Source organism: Dermacentor andersoni, chromosome 3 (assembly GCF_023375885.2).
Source record: "Dermacentor andersoni chromosome 3, qqDerAnde1_hic_scaffold, whole genome shotgun sequence".
Classification (NCBI taxonomy): domain Eukaryota; kingdom Metazoa; phylum Arthropoda; class Arachnida; order Ixodida; family Ixodidae; genus Dermacentor; species Dermacentor andersoni.
In genome coordinates this window covers 18,364,278-18,385,871 of record NC_092816.1, presented here as the reverse complement: position 1 = coordinate 18,385,871, position 21,594 = coordinate 18,364,278, and the positions used below count along the sequence as shown (strand labels likewise).

The 21,594-nt window shown below is 47.0% G+C and overlaps 2 protein-coding genes across 5 annotated transcripts in view; one reads left to right on the top strand and one right to left on the bottom strand.

Moving 5' to 3' along the window:
• Positions 1–8,335, bottom strand: part of coro (protein coronin) — a 45,805-nt gene extending 37,470 nt beyond the window's left edge. The window contains exons 1-3 of one of the 2 annotated variants that reach the window (XM_055065545.2): positions 8,174–8,335; positions 6,722–6,922; positions 5,149–5,401 (exon numbers count right to left, since the gene is read on the bottom strand). In XM_055065545.2, coding sequence (XP_054921520.1) covers positions 5,149–5,401; positions 6,722–6,922 — 454 coding nt within the window. In that variant the 5' untranslated portion in view covers positions 8,174–8,335. The remainder of the gene's footprint in view (positions 1–5,148; positions 5,402–6,721; positions 6,923–8,173) is intronic. The other variant, XM_050169141.3, reaches the window with a different exon arrangement.
• Positions 1–12,775, top strand: part of LOC129382134 (uncharacterized) — a 43,110-nt gene extending 30,335 nt beyond the window's left edge. For 2 of the 3 annotated variants that reach the window (XR_011893281.1, XR_008610214.2), the window contains 3 exons: positions 6,866–6,983; positions 8,849–8,890; positions 12,009–12,775. The gene's annotated coding sequence lies outside the window, so the exon portion shown is untranslated. Of the gene's footprint in view, positions 1–6,865; positions 7,276–8,848; positions 8,891–12,008 lie in introns of those variants that run through there. The other variant, XR_011893277.1, reaches the window with a different exon arrangement.
• The last annotated feature ends 8,819 nt before the right edge of the window (positions 12,776–21,594 follow it).

The following is a 21,594-nucleotide window of genomic DNA, read 5'->3' as shown; positions in this document are numbered from 1 at the left end:
TATCTTTCACTGGTTTGTTCAAACAAACATCAAGCGGCTGGAGCTGCGATGTCATGCCGCCGGGTATCACGACAAGTTCGGTGCTGCATGCAGCCAGCTTGTCCTTGATGCGCTGGTCAAGGTGGCACCTGAACGCGTCGAGCACAAGCATCCCACACAGACCCAAACTGCTGCCGGGTTTCTTCCGCCAAATGTTATCTATCCAGTCAGCGACCAAGTCCGTGGTCATCCAACCTTTTTCATTGACGGGCACAATCATGCCACACGGAAACAGGATTCCTTTCGGGAGCGCCTTCCATTTGTAGATAAGATATGGGGGCAGCTTGTGCCCATCCGCAGGGCAACAAAGCATTGCAGTGACTCTAGTTTTTTCGTGGCCGGAAGACAAAATGCGCACTTGCTTCGCCCACTTCTTTTCAACGGTTGTGATGGCAGGCACGTCAAAGTAGAGCGGCGTCTGATCGGCATTTCCAATCTGTCCGACGTGGTAGCCATTTCTATGGCGCAACTTCAAAACGTACCACTGAAAACTGTGCAATTTCTCTTCATATTCTTCGGGCAATTTTTGCCGCATCCCTGTCCGCCTTCGAAGAGAAAAGCCTTTTCTTTTCATAAAATTTGATAGCCAGCACCTGCTTGCTTTGAAGTAAGGCTAACCCTTTCTGTAATTAGCCCTTTCTGTAGGGCTAACTGCATCGCCCGTACTTTGAGCAGATCGGTCGTCACAGTCCACTGTGCTGCTCGCTGCTCTTGCACATATTCTGCAAGCAACTCTTCTAATTCAGTGAAGCGGCCCTTTTTCGGTCCACTGAAACCCTTCCTTGTAGCTTTGTTGGCGAAAATATAGTCTCCCACGCAAGTTTCGGGAACTCCGAACACCCATGATGCGGTCTGATTTCCGTCTATCTCTGCGCACATTATAACTTTTCTTTTAAATGCGGCATCATGGTGGACTCGGCGTGTCTTCACAGTTGGCGCTTCCATGCTGATTGAATAAACACAGAAAACGGGAAGACAGACGGTAGACTAGGTTACACCAGCGCCTGGTTACACGTACAACATGGATGTATGCACATGGAGGAAGCTACGGCAGCTAGGCTAGAAGCGCATACGAAGCGGCCATCTTTCAAATGCCGATGGCGATATGGTAATACGGATTTATGGTGGGACTCATTTCTAATGCACAAGCAATTTTTGGACCCGTTTTATTGGAAAAAAGGTGCACGTTAGATTCGAGTAAATACGGTAAGCCTCAATGTGGCAACACCCACGTGAAGTTGCTGTGTCATGTTGCCATAACATTATGTATCTTGATGAAGACATGTTCCGGTGCATAAGAAAAGAACAGAAAACAGTGTAGAGAAATAATTTGGAGGACGCTTGAGCTTCGCCTTTAACCCTTTCAGGATTTATGTTTTTTCACCATATGCGACCGCCCAAGGTCGATTCTTTTATTGCAGATTTATATTCTTCAAAGGGACCTATTTAAAAAAAATTACTAATATTTCTAGGGTGACCGTAAAGAGAGAAAAAATATATATTGCGTTGGTATATATGTACTGTTTATTCATGAATAACAACAATAAAAAAAGGAAATAAGTTTATAAAAATTAAAAATTTTATGCATACTTATATACATAGTTCAAGGCTTAGAAAATGCACACAGGAGAATATTTCGCAAGTTTCAAATGCTCCTGCTCTTACACTAATATTTACGTCTATAACGTAATCAAACTGTGTAGGTGAGCGCACTCAAGAAAACTGTGTGGTTGTGTGCTCGTCAAAAAAGCAAAACGTGTGACAAACTTACGCTAATCTTCATCTTATCGCCAACCAGAGGCAATTGGTTTTCGCGAGTCTCCAAAAAAAAATAATAATAAATAAACGCATGCACAGCGGTATCCTTGGCGTATGCGCACCCCTGTGAGCAATAAACGAGCGAGTAACAGGCAGTCACCCTTTGAGTGATTAGTAGTGAGATAGCCAACAGTTTTGCGAGCGCAAGAAGCCAAAACCGCCAGCGGAACAAAACCCAAACTAACCGATGCCCGCCCGCACGCGCACCAATGTCCGAGCGGTAATATACAGACACGCCGGAGAAAACAAACTACCTCTAAAACAAACCATGACACAAAAACAGAGAGAGGGAGGTGCGAGAAATAAATTCCCTGTATTCCCACATAGTGGCAGCACAACTAGGAAAGAAACAGTTAGGAAATTGACGTGCTTTTTAAACATACAGACGACGCCGTAAATATACGGCATTGACCATTTTAGACTCGTTCGCAGCGCCATATATTTACGTCATTGACCCTGAAAGCTTTAGGAGTGGAACGCGAAAGCATTCAAAGATCCCTGACTGCCTCCTGGCAACTGCAGTTTATGTAGCCGTAATGTTTACTTGGGAACACTGGCGGTGAACACCATGCATGAAGACCAAGCAGACAAGCTTTCTGGTAGAAATGCGGCCTCTTGCGTGGGCCATGGAGGCAAGCGTCATCTGGATGGTGCTGTTGCAAAAAACCAAGTGCTCTATGAATGGTATAAGCGCTGGAAAAGGGGTTTATGTTTGAGTTTCCACATAACGGAATTATGTTTTCTGGTATATTCAGATTACAATCCGACACTATCATGTCTGCAGGTTGTGTTTAAAGGGCCCCTGAAACGGTTCGGACAAATTTTGTAGACGCGTAGGGTACAGCTTAAGTAGAACATTCACACCACAATTTAAGTGAAGCGTTACGTATTAATGGAGCTACAAGCGATTAGAAGTTACCCTCCTCCCTAGTCATGCTTTTCCTCCTCAACTCGTTCGCCGAGCGATCGGGGCTAAGCTCCGCCTTCACTGGTTTCGCGTCACGATGCGATGTCACATCGTTCACTTCCGGTTGTTTTGGAGCCCGCCCCCGCCCGCGTGAAACCTCTCCGCTAGTCGCTTGGCCGTCGACCCCAAGCAAGAGCTATCGAAGCAGCGTGCGTTGCGAGCATTCTGTCGTTGCGCCGAACGTGTCTGGTATTCCGGTAACCACAGGCAAGCTGGTGGTCATTTTGGCAAATGACTGGAGGCATAAACTCAAGCTGATGAAGGAACTTTAGCGTAGACGTACGTGCGGCCTGATCGGTCTGCACGGTCCCGCCACTTGTTGGCGCAGCGCTTAACCAGCCAAACAAAGTGCTAATATTGCTCTAACTAAGTGTAAAACATTTTAAACATTTATAAAAACAAAGTGTTGATGATTACAGCCCTGCGAAAAATACACACCAGCAGCAAAGAAGAATACACTTCGTTACTGCTACTGTGTATGGTTGAGCTCTGTGCCACCAGGTGGCTGCACCGTGCAGACCATTCGCATTTGCGATTCTGCTCATCCCATGGCTCATCCCGTTACGGCACAGTCAAGCGACCAGACCCTGTCCCCTTACGCTTGCATTTGCCCTAATACCGGACTCGCGAAACGCTACTGCGTTAGTAATCTTCCGGTGTAAAGTGACGGCCACAAACGCGCAAACCCTGGCGCCGATCGGATAGCGGCAGTCCGATGCGCAGCAGCCAGCTCGCTCGTATGCTGCCTTGCAGAGGGACACGATGTCGCAGCTTGACATATTGCCAGTCGCTACGTTTGCAGTCCACAAAGCAACAAAGTCGAATCATAGTGCTCGCGAAAAGACTGAGACCGACTCTGACCGCGGAGCTCTCGTCAAAATGGAGTACGTTGTAACACAAGCAGACGACACTTGCTGTGTGCCGGAAGTGCTTAATTGTATTGAAAAATCGTTCTTGTGCATTCTCTTTATGTTACTCTCCGTTTATAAAAACAAATGAACTAACATTCCAACTATTACGAAGATCATTTGTTTACCATAAAGTTGGAAAAATTATTGATCACGCGCCCTGGTCAGCCAATCGGATAGCTCGCCCCACTGACGTCATATGGGTGATTTTCGTCATATGGGTAGGGGCGGCTTAAAATTCCGCCGAGCAGAGTGCTCCGATCGGCAGCGATGTGCATTTTTAAAACCTTATAATAAATTACACGCTTAACGCGGAGCACTTAGATGTGTCAATTAATGATCAGAAGGACCTACTCTAACGACTCAGTATGTTTGTAAAAAATCGTCAAAATCGTTTCAGGGTCCCTTTAAGTTGTAGTTTGTGACTTTTCTGATGCAGCCTACTTTGAGGAATTCAGTTAATTCAGTAATGCCTCCGTACCACGTGGAGGGTTAGCGTGGTTGTGGTTCGGAATGATTTTTCACCAAGCAACGTTCGACATCAGATTTTTTGCAACACTGGGCCTTTAACGCAATCATGTTAAAAGACGACTGGTCAGGTATAACACTGGTCTTCAGCTGTATTAACCTTTTGGAAAGAATGACGTCAAGTCAAAGAGTGACAGAGAAGGACACACCTTGGTGCATGCCTACAGGAGGAGGGCAATATTCTTGACACACTTGATGCACACATTTTGTCGGTATGGTGAAAAAATAACTTAATTATCTCGAAAAATGGCTTTGTGATTTATGCAATTGACAGCGGTGTTTATCAAATGGGTCACGCATTTGGCCCTCCTCTGTCGGCATGCGCCAAGATGTGTCCTTTCCTGTTACCACGTGACTTGATGTCATTCTTTTCAAAAAGTGAATACAGCCAAAGACCAGCGTTCTACCTGTCCAGTTGTCTTCCTCCTCCGAGTTTTTTTTTTCCTTACACGCTGGAACATGCCTTTCTATACATAAAAACTAGCCCAACTTGCTGCCTTAAATCGTGGATTTTAACACATCTAGTTGAGTACATTCAATTATTTCTCGGTCTCATGTACAGCATAGCAGACAACAGATCCAGCCAGAGTCACAACGTTCTGCTCCCATGTGACTACCTTCAGCTTCATGACGTCACAACACACCCACCTGGAAAAGAAACTTAAACTGGTTCGTAGAAAATTATTATAGTAAGTTATACGTGGTGCTCTGAGGCTTGCCAGTATATTTTATAGGATTTCAAGCTCGAGGACCTTCGTTTATAGCAAAAATGAAAAGTGAAGATGTTGTGTCAGTACTCTTTAGCGTTAACAGTAAATCACTAAAATATAGCTCAAGATGCAGATCAGAACACGAGCAAGATGTTATCTTAAAGCTGGATTGACTCACCAACACTGAGCAGTACATTGTTGGCTGACGGGTGCCACAGCACCTGTCCAACACGGCGTTCATGCCCAGGCAGCTCGACCACTGGGTCCACGAGCGGGCGGACAAGGCCAAAATTAGGGATCTGCCACACTCGAACCACAGCATCATCTGAAGCACTGGCAATTACGTTGTCATTGAATGGGCACCAAGCGATGTCCAGCACAGGTCCCTTGTGCCCAGCCACCAGTGGATGGTTCACATCCACTCGACCAGTCTGCAGAGAAATATATGCTTAGTAGTTATTGCCCACTAGTTCACTCACCCAATCACAATGCAGCAGCAACTCACTATTGTCAAGAAATAACAATACATCCCTAAGTTTTCCATCCAATATAAATTTCTGGCCCCTGTAACGTAAACTCCTCAGGAGCATACCCTCTTTTAAGGCACACATGAAAGAGTCTTGAAAATCTATCATCAGGTGTTCCAACTCTAACATAAATGCCCTGCATCTATAAAAAACTAAGCAAAGGTCCCCATACAGTTCAGTGTCAGCTTAAAAAGTTCACCTTAATAAGTTAATCTTCGAGCTACTCAGCTAAATACAGGGTTTCCCACCTACTCAGCACAATTTTCTTTTTTCAATGCCAAGCTTTTTATCAAACAGCTTTTAACATACAAAATTTGTATGTTAGCGGCCACCTGAAGAAGCCTCCAGTATTTTTATTTTATTTATTGCTGTTGTTAAATAATTTATTTTTAGTGATTAGCAAACTCAATTTTTAATTATTGAAGTTACAGCCAATATGTCAACATGAGATTTTGAGTGCACATCTGAAAACATCTATTTCAGTTGTTCGCAGTGCATTATCATTAGTGTAGCTCTTTTTTCCAGTTTAGAGAAATGCCTGCGAGATTTGCAAAGAGCCAGTGCCAGCTCCCTATTGCGTGGCGCAGTGCTGCAGCATTGGGCAAATAGGCTGGTGATGCAATTTTTTCGTGGTTATGCAATGTGGCACAAAATTAACACATATATCCCATGGTTAAATCATTTGTGTGCCCATTTTGCCTGTTTTAGACTTGCGTCAACAATGCGTGTTACACAGGAAAGTTCTAAAGTCTTTAATCTTACCTTGAAAATGTTAACTGCAGGTCAATTCAGCACAAGGGGCGACTCCCTTATGACACATTTGAATGGTTCATACCGCACTTCAATTAAATTTGCAATAATTCGGAGCCCTCTCGAGATTGGAGCCAAAGAAAGCTTGCCCCAGCCAAACGTTAAGCTGCTCCCAGACCAATCTGAGGTGCCACGTGATGAAGAATCTCGAAACTGAGTGCCGCCGAATGCTCAAAGGTGGAGCGCGGCGCTCTGAGTGAACCAAGCAAATGTGTTCTGAGCGCTCAATTTCGACCAGCCACCGTTAACTGCCCTGCAAGTACTCTATAGAGCGCCTGAAAGTGATATGTCAAATCTGTCAATAGTGCCATTAGAAATACTTGTGATAAAAATGTCAACTAGGAAACACATGTGTGGCAGTTTAGACAATGTAAAGCAGGGAATGAAAAAATGTATGCCTGAAAACATGCTCACCTTGTTCAACGGGAGCACCATGAATGCCCCACCACCTGCGGCTTCTATGATGATGGCCAGGAACTTTGGGTTGACCGCACAAAAATTGGAATCCCATGACTGTTTTGTGATCCTTATGTTATCATAGCATTGCTCTCTTTTCAGGGCCTGGCCAAACACATGGCGAAACTTGCTTGTCCGCACAATGCTCCGATGTGCCATCTGAAGTTCAGCAAAGCCACCAATCTGTCACTGTTTCTACAACTGCATTCGGTGCATGCAAGTGTGTCTTTCTTTTTTCTTCTTTTCTATGTTATCAAATATTGATTCTCGTAGCAGGTCTGATAAACATTAAAACAAGAACAGATATGTTCCTCAAATTTTTCCAACAAGAAATAAAAACAGCATACGCAGAGTTTGTCAGACAGCCGTTTACAATGTTATCTGTGCAGAACAATGTCTCTAGACACAATAGCTTTTTGACGGCCGTGATGAATCGCAGCCGTCTCGCTTCTAAAAATTTCAGCTGAATACAGAAACACGTGCTGTTACGTCACCAGCCTTGGATCATGACGTCATCTATATGAATCATACGACTGCTAAAGTCACAAAGAGAGAGAGAGAGAGAGAGCATGTATGAATCTAATAAGACCGAATAGCTACTTTCTGCTGATAAGGTAGTGATCGCTTAGGGGCAGGTTATTTCTAGCTTTGCACACAACACGTAAAGGTTGCTCTTGAAACGACGGTTCGTTATCGCTATCAACAGTCACGATATAAACATCACGGCGGGCACGTACTGCTACTGCCAGATTCTGCAACTAGCCGGCGTAAATATTTAGGAGCGACGGCGCTTTTATGCGTCAGCTGCGATTTCATGTCTAAAAGGAGTAAAAACGCCTCCAGCAACGCACACGTGGATGTTGCGTGCCCTTTATGTCTTTCTATACGCTTAGCTTTCTCACAGCACAAAAGACGTTCGAAAATAAACACGACAGCTATTGAGAGGTGGCTATACGTCAACGATCAAAAGCACCGTCCACGCGAAGTTTGTTGCCTTCATTGACACATTGTCCATTGCCTAAACATTAAGCATATTCAGCCCACGTAATCCTGATAATTTAGGTTAAAGTGCGAGCAAACAATTCGTGCTGACCTTACCGCTGTCTGACGATTTCTTTCGCGACAACGCTCATCATCGGATACGTTGACTTGACCCACTGAAGTTACGCCCAGTTATGCGAGAAGTCCATTTGCACGTGAAGACGGTTCCTACAGTACAGGTGAAACAGCCTGTGTTTTCAATATACGCATATAATATTTGGACATTTATTAACAATTGCAAAGCAGTGGCAAAGAAACACGCGCACGATCAAGAGCGGCAAGCTATACCTATGAGCCCGTCGTCCCTAGCTCGCCGGACCGCGGCCCTCGAAACACCTCACAGAGCCCACGAGTGCGTTATCTACTCACATTTCAACTAAAGTCGAAGCCGTGGCCGTCCGATGTATCAAAGTAGCACACTCAGAAGTAGCGCAACATAGCGTGAAGGCCCGTAGAAGTCGATAATCGGCGACTACTATTTGATAACCACACAAAATGGAAGCAGCAACGCGGGTGTGGGGGCTACGCATGCGCACACGGGCAGGAACTGGCGCTGCCATTTATGGGGCGCGCGGTTTATTTTCTATTTTTTTAACGGCGCTTGCGCGCTAAAGTTTGAAACCACCAGATTTTGCGACGGCTATCGACACAATCGCAACGCAAGTGCGGGCATGTTTTTTTAATGCCTTTGTCTATACAATTCACTTTCATAGTTGTACGAGGTGTCAAACCTTTGCGAAGCGTGCTTACATTTAAAAAAAAAAGGTAACAAAATAATAATGATCTTACTTAAAAACGAGAAAAGTCTATAGGGGAGTTATCAATGTGCCGCAATGTGTAAAACCGCAGCATTTCTACTTTTCGTTCTGGAATCAAAAGTGCCTAGTCATTGCGAGAGCTAGGGAGTGAGAAGCCGATGTCATATCATATATCTGTAATAATTATCTTCTTTTCCGTTGCACATGTAAAGGTAAAAGTAGGCGTGGACTGCAGATCGGGGTGAAGGGGAGTACACATTAAAATTTTTCTTCAAATAACTCGCAGGACCATACACAGGGGATGAGGACATACGTGAAGCATCTGACGGTACGTACAATGAAATATTCTATGCCGTATGTATAATAGCAACCAAACGATCAGCAGTCATTATTGGTAGTATTCTGCCATATTGCGTACAAGATGTTGCACAAGTTATTAACAAGTTGGTTGTTCTGTAGGCTGCAAAGAAAAAGTGAGCACCACGCCTTTCCCTCACTGAACAGCACCCTTGTTTGAACTGATTGGAGCGTCTTTTCCGGTGTGGATGCACTTCAAAAACAGACACAACACTGCTGGTTGCTGTATAGATTGAGGTAGCAGATTACACATACACAATAAAACAGCCAATCTTAGAGCGCGAATTGATTGAAATATGAGCTCAATTTCTTTCTCTTTTATTTTTCTTTTTTTTTTTTAGCACGCCGGTTGTGCGTGACAAGTTGTCAAACACTTATTTCATCATGGCAGCTGTTTCGATTGTGCCAGCGCCAGTACTTCTTTGCGTCATCGCTTAATTTCTACTACGCGAGCCAAGAACATCCTTTAGGTCAAGCTGGTTTACGACCCCGAAATACAATTCAGTCCAACTGAAATAAGCTGTAGCAGAAATCACTCGCGGCGTGTGGCGCACAGGTCGAGCCAGTCTTCGCATAATTTTCAACTTGGGTACGCGCGACGAACGCTAATTTGCATGCGGGAGTACGCGCGTGTGCGCTATAGGGGCTCGTTATAAGTGCTTCACCGAGGACCATCCAGCGCGAGTCGATGCCCATGGCTGACTTGGGAGCCAATTACACGCGACGACGCTTGCGGTGATCTTTCCCATCGAGGGGGAGGGCACAGCGAGGTTGGGTGCTCGGGTGTCAACGCGTGCACGCGACACGTCACCGCGCCAGGGGATCCTTGAAGGTGGTGCACACGGCGCGCAAGCGACCGAAAATCCGCCGCAGGAAAAGAAATACATCTCGCGCGCAGCTTCCAAAAATATATCGGCCTCAGTCCTGGCGCGGACGGGGGAGTTGCTCGCTGCGTTCCACCTACACTCATTCAGGGCAGCCGTCCAATCGCCGTCGGTGCGTCAACGAAGAAGAGCGAGACCGCGCAGTGCGGAGAAAAGGCGCTTGTGACCTCTGCACTTACGGTTGACACTGTATAGTTGAGGCCACGACGCGAATGCCGCGCTCACAGCACGCTACGCGTAGCCCGCTTTCACGCTGATTTGCTTATGTCATCGTTATTGTTATAGGTGCTCAATTTCTCGAATAAAAAAAAAAGAAAAGCAAGCAATAGAGAAGTGCCTGGAGTGTGCCGTAAGTTCAACTTTGCATATTTGGACCACACCCCGTAACGAAAATCGGACAAAAAAGATATGCTCATTTTTTTTTATTTTTTTTCTCGTAAATGGTTTACCGTACTCTGGCGAACGGAGTAGCCCGCGTGTGACGGGAGTCATGCAGCGGCCCCATTAACTCCCAGTCACCAATCCTGCGATGTTTAATGGTGCCTCGGGTACTTTCCCAAAAACCAGACGCTTTTGGTTTGCACCTCCTGCGCAGCGCCATCAGCCCAGCTGAACTGCCGCAGGATAGTGCACCGAGCAGTTTACACGCGAACATCCTGTCGACCCAACAATTGGAATGAAGACGCTGCGTGCTGTGAGAAAAAGAGTGCATCGACCGCGCGTTGCGCGAGTAAAATACGTTTATTCTTTATACATCACCTATGAAATAAGGCTACCTACAATTTACCGTAAGACGGCACTTGCAACTTTCAAGAGGTGATTCAGCTTTTTCGTGCTACACACGTATACCAAGATAATGACATACAAAATGGTGAAATCGTCCACAAATAACTTCTCGTTAAACACCCATGACGCAGCTAAAAAAAGAAAAAAAGAGTCACGCAGACGAGTTCTGCCCTGCGCAGGCCTGCGCAGCGCCCACATTATGTCAAACAATAATAAATTGGCGGTGGCCGATCGTTTTCGCATTGGACCAACGTCTGTCGACCCAAGGGCTGCCGACTCGGCGCCTGCGATCGGCATGCGGAGAGTGGGAACACCCGACCCGGAACATTTGCATTTGAACTTTTCGGCGCGCACGTCCCACCGCGCGGCGCCGTGTCAGCTGTTGCGCATACGCGGCTCCTCGAGGCGCCGCCTGTGCAGCAGGCCTCGAGTTGTCGCGCCGAGGCTCTTCGCGAAAGCGCGTGGCCCGACGGACCAGCGGAGCCGACAGACCGTGACAGCGCGAGTGCCGATGCAAATGCGTGCTCTCTGCGAAAGGCGCGTCGCGTCAGGGGCCTTTTCGCTCGACGCAAGTCTTCATGCTTCTTGCTTTGGTGCCACCCTGACGGCGGTTATCGTCATCATTTGTAGCCACAGCTGGGGACAGGCATATGTCCGCTCTGATGCGCAGTCTCCTACACGGTATTACGAAACTCTTTCAACCTGGTTCCTTTCCCCAACCTCTGCGGTACTAGCCATCGACTCCTTACCCACAGTACTAAATAAATGAATAAAATAAATAAATAAATAAATAAATAAATAAATAAATAAATAAATACTTTGTTAAAAGCAGCGCATTTCGAAACCACGGACACAGAAAACGCGGAAAACTAGCGAGTGGACTGCTCTTAACTCTTTGGCACGTTCGTTCAACATACTACAACTAAAGGACTATGATACTGCATTATTCCAAAGGAAGAAACTGACCGGTTTATTTGGAATCCGGCGACTGGGAGGTCCGGACCTGCATTGGGCCGCCTATAGATGGCCACTGGGAGCTGTTGCTCCCGTACGGCCTCCATGGCTCGATGAACGGCCCAAGGTTAGTCTCGGAGTTCTAAGTTGAGCAGCGCGGCCGACAGCCGCGCCCGTAGACTTTCTGGGGAGGCTGCCATCTTATCTTGATATATTTTACATTCCCATAGCACGTGTTGAAGGGTGGCTCTAGCAGACTTGCATAACTTCCATATATCGCTCTCGTATATCTCGGGGTAGAACGTCTTTAATTGCACAGAACTCGTATAGGTGTCTGTTTGTAATCGCCTCCAAGCAACGGACTCAGCTCTGTTCAGTTTAGTGTGAGGCGGTTGTAATATTCGCCCCCAATTATGATAGAATTTGATATCGCTAAAAATTGTTAATCTGTCTTTTTCTCTCCAGATCTCCTCCTCCGCGCTCTCTTGACCGATGGAAGTCACTCCTTGCTCACCTCGACGAGTGAGACCTCGAGCTTCGCGGTGTGCTACCTCGTTGGGGTTGATTGCGGGAATGTCTGGAGTCGTATGCGTATCTTCTCCGCGTCGGATAATTTTGCTTCGTTGACTCTGATGATGTGTCACGCCACATGAGAGATTTTATCCTTAGCATAATTTCTAATGGCCGCCTGATAATGGCTAATGATGTATTGAGCATTCGTAGAGACCAATGCTACTGCAATGGCTACCTCCTCTGCTGTCTAGGAATGTTTGGTATTAACTGACACGCTTGTAAGGGGCTTTTGGTTGTGATCTACGACTACTGCCACGTAGCTATTTCTGTGTGGGTATTCAGCCGCGTCTACAAAGGTTGCTGTCGTCTGATCCATAGCTTTGGTTTAATTGAATCAATTAAATTTTAGCCACGTCTCGTTACCGTCTGGGTGTGTCTCTCTGCCCAGCGAAACAGAGCAGCCGCATGAAATTCGGAGGATTATACCAAACGAAGGTGGGCTCGTCACCGACTTGTGGCCGTTCAATTTTGTTTCTGCAGGAGACAATGAAATGAGGTAATCAAATGGAAACAGCACCATATTTCGCAAATATTTCGGTTCGGTGACAGCGCGGTATTTCGGTGAGACTGCAGTCACCTGTATTGCACTGCGGTGATGAGCTCTTCTTTCTTTTTTTATTGAAATGAAAATAAAATAAAGAGCGTTTCGCTAAAATGGGCGTCAGGCTTCTGACGGTGAATTCTTCCAAGGACATCTATCCTATATATAGATGTCTATTTCGCTCGCCTCTTGAATAATTACACGGAAGGAAGACGAAGAAAAAATGTCCACATTTCAACGTTTGACAGCGCTTTAATATTTAATATAACCACCACTTCTCACGTCATCATCATCATCATCAGCCTGGTTACGCCCACTGCAGGGCAAAGGCCTCTCCCATACTTCTCCAACTACTCCAGCCATGTACTAATTGTGGCCATGTTGTCCCTGCAAACTTCTTAATCTCATCCGCCCACCTAACTTTCTGCCGCCCCCTGCTACGCTTTCCTTCCCTTGGAATCCATTCCGTAACTCTTAATGACCATCGGTTATCTTCCCTCCTCATTACGTATCCTGCCCATGCCCATTTCTTTTTCTTGATTTCAACTAAGATATCATTAACTCGCGTTTGTTCCCTCACCCAATCTGCTCTTTTCTTATCCCTTAATGTTATACCAATCATTCTTCTTTCCATAGCTCGTTGCGTCGTCCTCAATTTAAGTAGAACCCTTTTCGTAAGCCTCCAGGTTTCTGCCCCGTACGTGAGTACTGGTAAGACACAGCTGTTATATACTTTTCTCTTGAGGGATAATGGCAACCTGCTGTTCATGATCTGAGCATACCTGCCAAACGCACCCCAGCCCATTCTTATTCTTCTGATTATTTCAGTCTCATGATCTGGATCCGCAGTCACTACCTGTCCTAAGTAGATGTATTCCCTTACCACTTCCAGTGCCTCGCTACCTATCGTAAACTGTTCTCTTCCGAGACTGTTAAACTTCTCACTTCTCACGTACCCGCCCCTTGTTGTGGTAATGGTAAGGGGCTTTAGGTAATGGCCGCGGCGACGGACCTCTGTCGGGCGTTTCCAGGACGCCCATAGACCAGAATTAAAGCGCACGCTCTATATACCGCGCGTTATTTCTTTAGCTCGCTGTTTTCTCGCGTCACATCCTTCCCGGATGGCCAATTAGGGTTCGGCGTGCTCCGAGCCGCGAGCAGTTCCAGGAACTCATTTGAACGGTGTGAGCAAGGCGGTATATCCGCAGCATGACGGCTTTGTCTGATTTGCTTAAAAATTGTACATGAGAATGGCCCTATAGGGTCCCTGTTCAAAATTTCAGTTAGTGTACAGTTACATACATACACAGACACCGTTGTTGGGAACGTGAGAAAGGGGGTACCAGCGAAACACAAAGGACGCGCACACAAGGAAAAGGCGTTAGACACGGCCGGACACTGTTGAGAACTCCGGATTTACTTTGAACACGCGTGGGGTTCTTATCCTACCGGGTCCCTACGGAGACGAAGGTTGCGTGACGTTCGTGTTCTCTCGTTTGTTCACGCCTTCGTTCACACGTTGCTTCTGTTTTGGCGGAGTCAACGCTCACGCAACTTGAGCCAACTGAAGAAAACCGGGTAAGGTTGCGCAAGAAAGTCATCGGCGTCTCTCTTAAAAAAATGAATAAAGAAAACGTGCCTGTCCTGAGTTTTTGTATATACAGGGTGTCCCAGCTAACTTTAGCCGGAGTTTCAAAATATGCAAATGTCACGTAGCTGGACAGAACAAAGGTAATGTTGTTTGCCGTCGCTTGGAGATACTCAAACTATTTTTTTTTCATTACGCCTAATTAGATATTTAATCTTAATTAATTAATCAACTTCTCAAATATTATAATTATATGAAAAGTGTCAATGTAAAAATTGTAGAGCGAGATGAGAAACTCCCGATACAGCTTTTTGTTTCAGCTTTGTGTTCCTCAATACACGCAAAGTGGCGGAAGAGAGCGGCCAATCGCGCGGCAATTTTGCGTGCATTTGTGGGGTTCTTTCACGCTCTGGAAAGCACTTTTATGTAGCACGTATTGAGCAACAGAAAGCTGCATGCATCGGGAATTTTTCATGTCGCTCTACAATTTTCTCATTGAAACTTTTCATATAATTATAAGATTTCAGAAGTTTATTAATTAATAAAGACCAATCTAATTAGGCGATATGAAAAATATATATAATTGATATTCAAGCGACGGCAAACGACATTACCTTTGCTCTGTCCAGCCGCGTGACATTTGCATATTTTTTAACTCTGGCTAAAGTTAGCTGGGATAGCCTGTATATGTGCTCTTAAGCAATATGAATAAAAAACGAGCACCCATTTTATCCATTGTGTTTGTACTCCTTTCCGCTAAACCTTTCCCCGCACTTCGGTGCTTTGCGCTGCATTCACGGCGTGTTCTCCACATTGTCCTGATCCTGCAGATCCTGCAATCCTGCAGATTATTCTCACCTACCAGAAATAACGTTCATGATACTATTTGTTAGCTGATGGCTCGCTCGATGCAGCAGTATTACAGCTAGAGCCGTTACACCTACCGCAATTTCATCCACCCTTTGTGAGGTTTGTCGCAGGTCATCATGTATACATTCATCGTCATCTTACCTTGGCAGAAGCGGACGAGCTCCAACGAGCTGCTCTGGACGAGTAGTCAGAGCCCCCCGGACTTAGTACACCCTCGCTGCTTTAATCCCTCTTCTTTCCCCAAAGCCTGCAGGCCCTTCAGTAGAAATAAACAACATACCAGTACTATATATTCACCAACAAATGATTGAGGGCCTTAACAGAGAAAGTGGAAGAGTGAGGATGAAGATTTATATGCAGAAGACAAAGATTATGCTCAATTACCTGGCAAGGGAACAGGAGTTCAAGATCGCCAGTCAGCCTCTAGAGTATGTGAATGAATATATTTACCTAGGTCAATTACTCACGGGGGACCCTGACCATGAGAAGGAAATTTACAGAAGAAGAAAAATGGGTTGGAGTGCATACGGCAGACATTGCCAGATCCTGACTGGAAGCTTACCACTATCATTGAAAAGAAAGTTGTACAATCAATACATTCTACCGGTGCTGTAAACATATGGAGCAGAAACTTGAAGGTAGACAAATTCGAGAACACGTTAAGGACCGCGCAGAGAGCGATGGAACGAAGCATGCTAGGCGTAACGTTAAGGGACAGGAAGGGAGTGGTGTGGATCAGACACCAAACGGGGATAGCCGATATTCTAGAAGAGAAAGAAATGGAGCTGGGCAGGTCACGTAATGCGTAGGTTAGATAACCGGTGCACCATAAGAGTTACAGAACGGGTGCCAAGAGAAAGGAAGTGCAGTCGAGGACGACAGAAAACTATAGGTGGGGTGATGAAATTAGGAAATTCGCAGGCGCAAGTTGGAATCAGTTGGCGCAGGACAGGGGTAATTGGAGATCGCAGGGAGAGGACTTCGTCCGGCAGTGGACCTTAAGATAGGCTGGTGATGATGATATTCACCAGAATGCTCCCCAGCCAGAGTTGATTCATGGCCCGCGGGATGTTAATCGTGGCAAGGAGCAACAAAGAGGAATGGGCCAAGAATCGGGGGTAGTCGTAATAAACGCTTGATGATAATGAATAAACGATAATGATGATAAAGAAACGCTTGATGAACAGCAGGAAGTGGTAAAAGTGGAAACAAAGGAATAGTTCGTAATTAATTAAGTAGTGAGGTGAATTGACAATTACATTTATAAGGGATAGAAGATTCATTTAACGATTCAAACCTCGTTACAAGCTGAGAAAACGCAAAAAGTATTGTAAATAAAAAATAAAATAACTTGGAAGAAAGCTATCGCACATTCGCTGTCTCATAAGTGGTCCTCTGCTTCTCTTACTGCTTCTGCTTGATCTCAATTATATGATCATCACCAACATTCAAATTTTCTCCTTCGGGTGATAAAGCTTTCTTATCTTTCACTCACATGAAACTCAGGTTTTGGGTTTAAAAAACCAAAAAACCAAATGTCTGATCTTCCTCTTGTGCGCTGGCCCCTGCCACCAGTTCAGTGCAGTACGCCAGGGTGCCTCGATGCGTTCCCTCACCTCCGGGGGAGGAGGAGCACATTGGGGCATCCTAAACAGCGTGCACTTGAAAAGTATCCAAACGTAAATAAAACGCAACCAACTATCAACAAGCTACACTGCTACATTCACTAACAAACAGGATGAGAGGGATCAGCAAAATTATTTTATTATTCGTATTTCACAGTGTACACTTCTACTGATAATTTTCGTAAACACGAAGACTCTGAAGTTTCAGGTTCGTGGGTATATATAACCGTGTTTACACAGCGTTTCCTGGAAACATCGCGGTAGTTTCAGTCTAATAGAGTGTACTTTGCTAGGCAAGCTGGATCTTCGTACAGGATGGGAAGTACCAGCAGAGTTAAACAAGGCACGAAATGGAAGGATTGGACAGGACTCGACTGTCCAGTTCTTGCGCTTTGTGTCTCGTTTAATTGCTGGGTGTACGCGTACGATCGCACAAAGCGTCCCGTCGATCAGTGGGCTCTCGCAGATCCCCGCGATGTACAGCATAGGCGTCGCCGTCTTCCTCCCGTCGGTGGAAATGGAATACTACCAGCGGACTTCCGTAGGCCACAGAGCGCCGTGGCATGCGATCGGCAAAAGAAAAGAGAAACGACTTCGGCACGAAGGAAAAGGATGCGCCCTATCTCGGCCAACGCTCCGCTCGCTTCCGCGTCTTCCCTCGCGGCCATTGTTTGAGGCCGAGCCCCACTTCCTTCCTCCACTCCTACGTACCCCCTTTCCAACCCCCCCCCCCAAAAAAAAAAGAAAGAAAGAAGCATTGCAAGCGAGTAAATTGAGTTGGCGAGACTTTACATGCAGAGAGGCACTATATATATATCTACGCCACTATACAAACTGTGGTTCACTACTAACGCTTCCTGGGTGTCTATGAAACTCGCGCGGTGATCGATGTCTCGGCAATGGCGCACTACAACCGGGTGTTTACGCAATCTGTCTGGCCGCTTTTTTACTGCTACGCAGAGCCTCGAGCTTTAAAGTTTTCTTGCTGTTACACTGTATCGCTTCTTCGAGCAGCCTCCAATCGCGAACCGGGCGAGTGAACTTGAGGCTGACAGAGGGAGCGAGTGGGCCAATAAGACGATTACGTGAACACGCTAGCTCCCTCGACTGATTGATTTAGTGAGCGAGTGAGAGTGTGAGTGAGTGAGCATGCACTACCGATCGATACAATGGCATCAGTGACTAAAGAGGCTAGAGAAGCGAGAACAAGCTTGAAAACATTGCAGACACACAGGCGTATGAACTTTCCCTTAATTCTGCCTAGTTCCGGCCTCAATCGTGGCTCGCTGTAGACGTTTTTGTAATGAGCGCCGCCATATTGCGCAGACAGTCGGCAAGCTGGCTTGGGCGAGTGCTCTACGCTCGGCGATAGTTTCTATTTCGCGGTCGCGCGGTCTATTTAATGTGACGTGGCGTCTTCTAGGTGGGAAATTGTTTAGTGAGACGGCGGCATGGCCGGAGCTTCTGTTGGCATTTAGGCGGACGGAGCACCCAGCGCGATGTGCGTACGCGTATTTGAGCCTACACTCAGCCTCGGAGATCAGACGTGTATTTCAAAAAAAAAAACATCGTTTCACGAATGTGGTCTTACTGCAGCATTGTCAATGTAATTCTGTAGTTCTGTAAGCTGTAGTTTAGCAGCAATGAATATAGTTACGAAACATATGACGAACCTAACAGCATGGGTGTCGTTCTGCCGGGGTATAAGTTGGGCTGTTTAATTTGACAAGCGTTCAAATTATCTGTAGATATATTGCGCGACTACCGCGCTTGTTGGACGAGGTTTCCGGTCACGAATAAAATAGTATTAGTTAGTAATGCCCAAAGTTTCACATGTCGAGTGTAAGAGCGACCGGCTGCGGACTGCACGAGCATCCGAAGCAGAGGTAGACAATTACCTGTACCCCCCCCCCCCTTTCCAAATCGCACACCAGATCACGTGACCTTCAACATTAGGCGCGCACCAAGCGACTACCTTTCTCGGCTCACTCTCGCACGCTTTATCTCGCACCCACAGCACACGGCGCGCGATAGGACCTTATGACGTTATGCGAAACATCACAGCGACGGCGAAAAGTCGCCTAGAGTGTCCCTATAGTTGCTTCGCAATAAAGGTGCACAGATTCGCCAGAAGGGCGAAGTACTGACAGAGGCAGCAATGGATTAGAATATGCGTTCTACACGAAGTAAGGTTCGTAGTTTTACAGGTAGTATAGGTTGCAGCAAGCATATTCGCTAAATAAGACGCCGCGTGGTGTTACGCGCCAAAAGGGACAACATGAACAGAGCATCGCCGTGTGGGACGCAGGAGCTCTTCTTTACACTACGGAATGATTCTTCATGTTTGTTGGCTGTGCAGGAAGGCACTTAAACACTGGTCCATTCATGGTGCTAGGAGGGGGCCGAAGAGGATTAGTGGTCATAAAGAAAATCTGGGGCGAGCGCCCAACTGCAGGCACAAATAAAGTTGGCTCCAATCCAATCCAATGGAGTTAGACCGCCCCCTCCTTGCCCTCTTGCAGAGCCGCCTCTCGAGGCACGGTCACGTATCCACACGGTGCATCTAGTATTTCGCGCTGTACGAGTAAGAGTAAAGCATGGAAAAAATAATTACGCAGGACACGGCGTGCTGAGAACGATTGAATGGGATGTTTTACTTTTAGGACGCAATAACAGCTTTCTCATCGTCACATCATTAGCTAAAGTCTAATTTGTGTATTAATTTCCTAAATTAACCAGGTATACTCGAACCTCGTTATAACAAAACGGGATATAACGAAATAATGGATATAGCGAAATAAATGAAATTGCCCTTGAAATCCCCATAGAGATCTATGTATTTAAGCCTCCTTTTAACAAAGTGAAATTGTCCTGCCAATGGATATAACGAACTGTAGATTCGTATCCGAAACCAAAAAATACGCAACCATTGCGCGCCGAATACATCGCTCAGGTTTTTCTCACCGCCGCGCGTAGCTGCACACAAGCAACGACACACTTCTCCACTCACCTATGTTGCGCATGCCGGGCTGCGCGAGCCGCGCCACGCCGCGCGGCTGTGCGAAATTGGTACATTCGATTCTACTGCGCGGCGCCTCCGAGATCCCGGCGTAATCTCAGGGGACACGCGGAATCCTGCCCGAGTCGCACCATTCTGTAACCGCGGCGAAGGATTAGAGCATTCATTTTTCTTTCTCTACGGTGCGCCGCGCAGGCAGCTGCAACTGAACCTGGCCTCCGAGATCTCCCAGGCGCAATTTCGGGGGGTCACGCCCAAGCAGTGCATTCACTTCACCCGGCGGCGCGCCATGCGGGCTGGCAGCTGGGCGTGGCCTCCTAGATCGCATTGCCACCGATGCAATCTCGGACGCTACGAGCCGGGGTAGCCAAGTTCGCTTGACTGCTCAAGATCGGATACCTCTCGCAAGTGGTTCACGCGGCACACCTCAGGGTTCAGTCATCTCGCCAACGTTATTCAACATCGCAATGATAGGGCTTTCCAACCATACCATCTACGCAGATGACATCACCATCTGGTGCGTCGGCGGGACCGACGGCCAAGTTGAGGCCGCCATGCAGAGCGCCATTGATGCGACCGAGCTCTTCCTCCGCCCCACTGGGCTCAGATGTTCTCCATCCAAGTCTGAACTACTTCCCAACAAGAAAAGACCCAGAGGCGGCGGCCATCATGATTGGAAACGTGCGTCCGAAAGCGAAATACGGCTTTTCAGTGGTTACTGGTCCCCAGTGCCCAGAGTGGACTCGCTCCGAATATTGGGGATGTATATCGAGACTTAACGGTGCCAATGGAACCGCAGTCAGAAAGATCACCGCCAAGACGGAGAGTGCGCTCCGCCTCATCTGGAGGATTGCCAACAGGCACCGGGGAATCAAGGAAGGCAATCTCATCCGCATTATACATGTTTTTGTGCTCTGCCACCTTTCATACTCGGCGGCCATGCATAATTGGCATGTTGCAGAGAGGAACAAGCTCAATTCCCACATCAGAAAGGTCTTTAAGCTTGCCCTCAGCTTACCTGTAAGCACTCACACCGAAAACCTGCTCAAGCTCGGAGTCCACAACACGCTCGAAGAAATAATCGGGGCGCAAGAGCGCTCACAGCTGCTCAGGCTATCCGGCACCTCGATCGGCGGGCCGCCCTGTCGCCTAGTGCGCCGACGCCGTGCGGATCCCCAGCAACATCAGGTCTCAACTGTAAATTGCGCCCATTCCCCGCAATATTCACCCCGCAAACAACGTCGGAACAAGTTGGTGTGTCCGCAACAACCACATTGGTGGTTGTTGCGGACACGCAACACCACAATGTGGTGTTGCGTGTCCGCAACAACCACATTGAGGCAAGCTTCGTGGATGCCGCGGCATATGTCCAACAAAAGGCATTCGCCGTCTTCATCGTCGACTCTAATTCCAGGTTCACTTGCTGCGCCACAGTACGCACTTCGAAGCCCGTGGTAGCCGAACAGGTTGCAATCACGCTGGTTGTGCTCGATGGTCGCAGAGAGGCAATATATAGCGAATCCAAGGCAGCCATTAAGGTCTACCAAACCGGGATGGTCTCCGCTCAGGCCCTCCGCATTATACAAAGCGCCAAAAGTATATCTCCGCATTCTCTCACTTGGTTTCCCGCTCACTTGGGGTCGACTGAGGGCTCTCCCTCAAACCATAACGAGGGCGGCGCGTACGAGGCCGCGCGAGGACTCACTGACCGCGCCGCCTCCGTAGTCCCCCTGCCCCGCGGGGAACCCTTGCTCACGTTCCATGAGGTTTCCTCACACTACTATCTGTCAAGACGGATATTCCCCCTCCCGCACCCTGCATTATGCAGGGCGCAG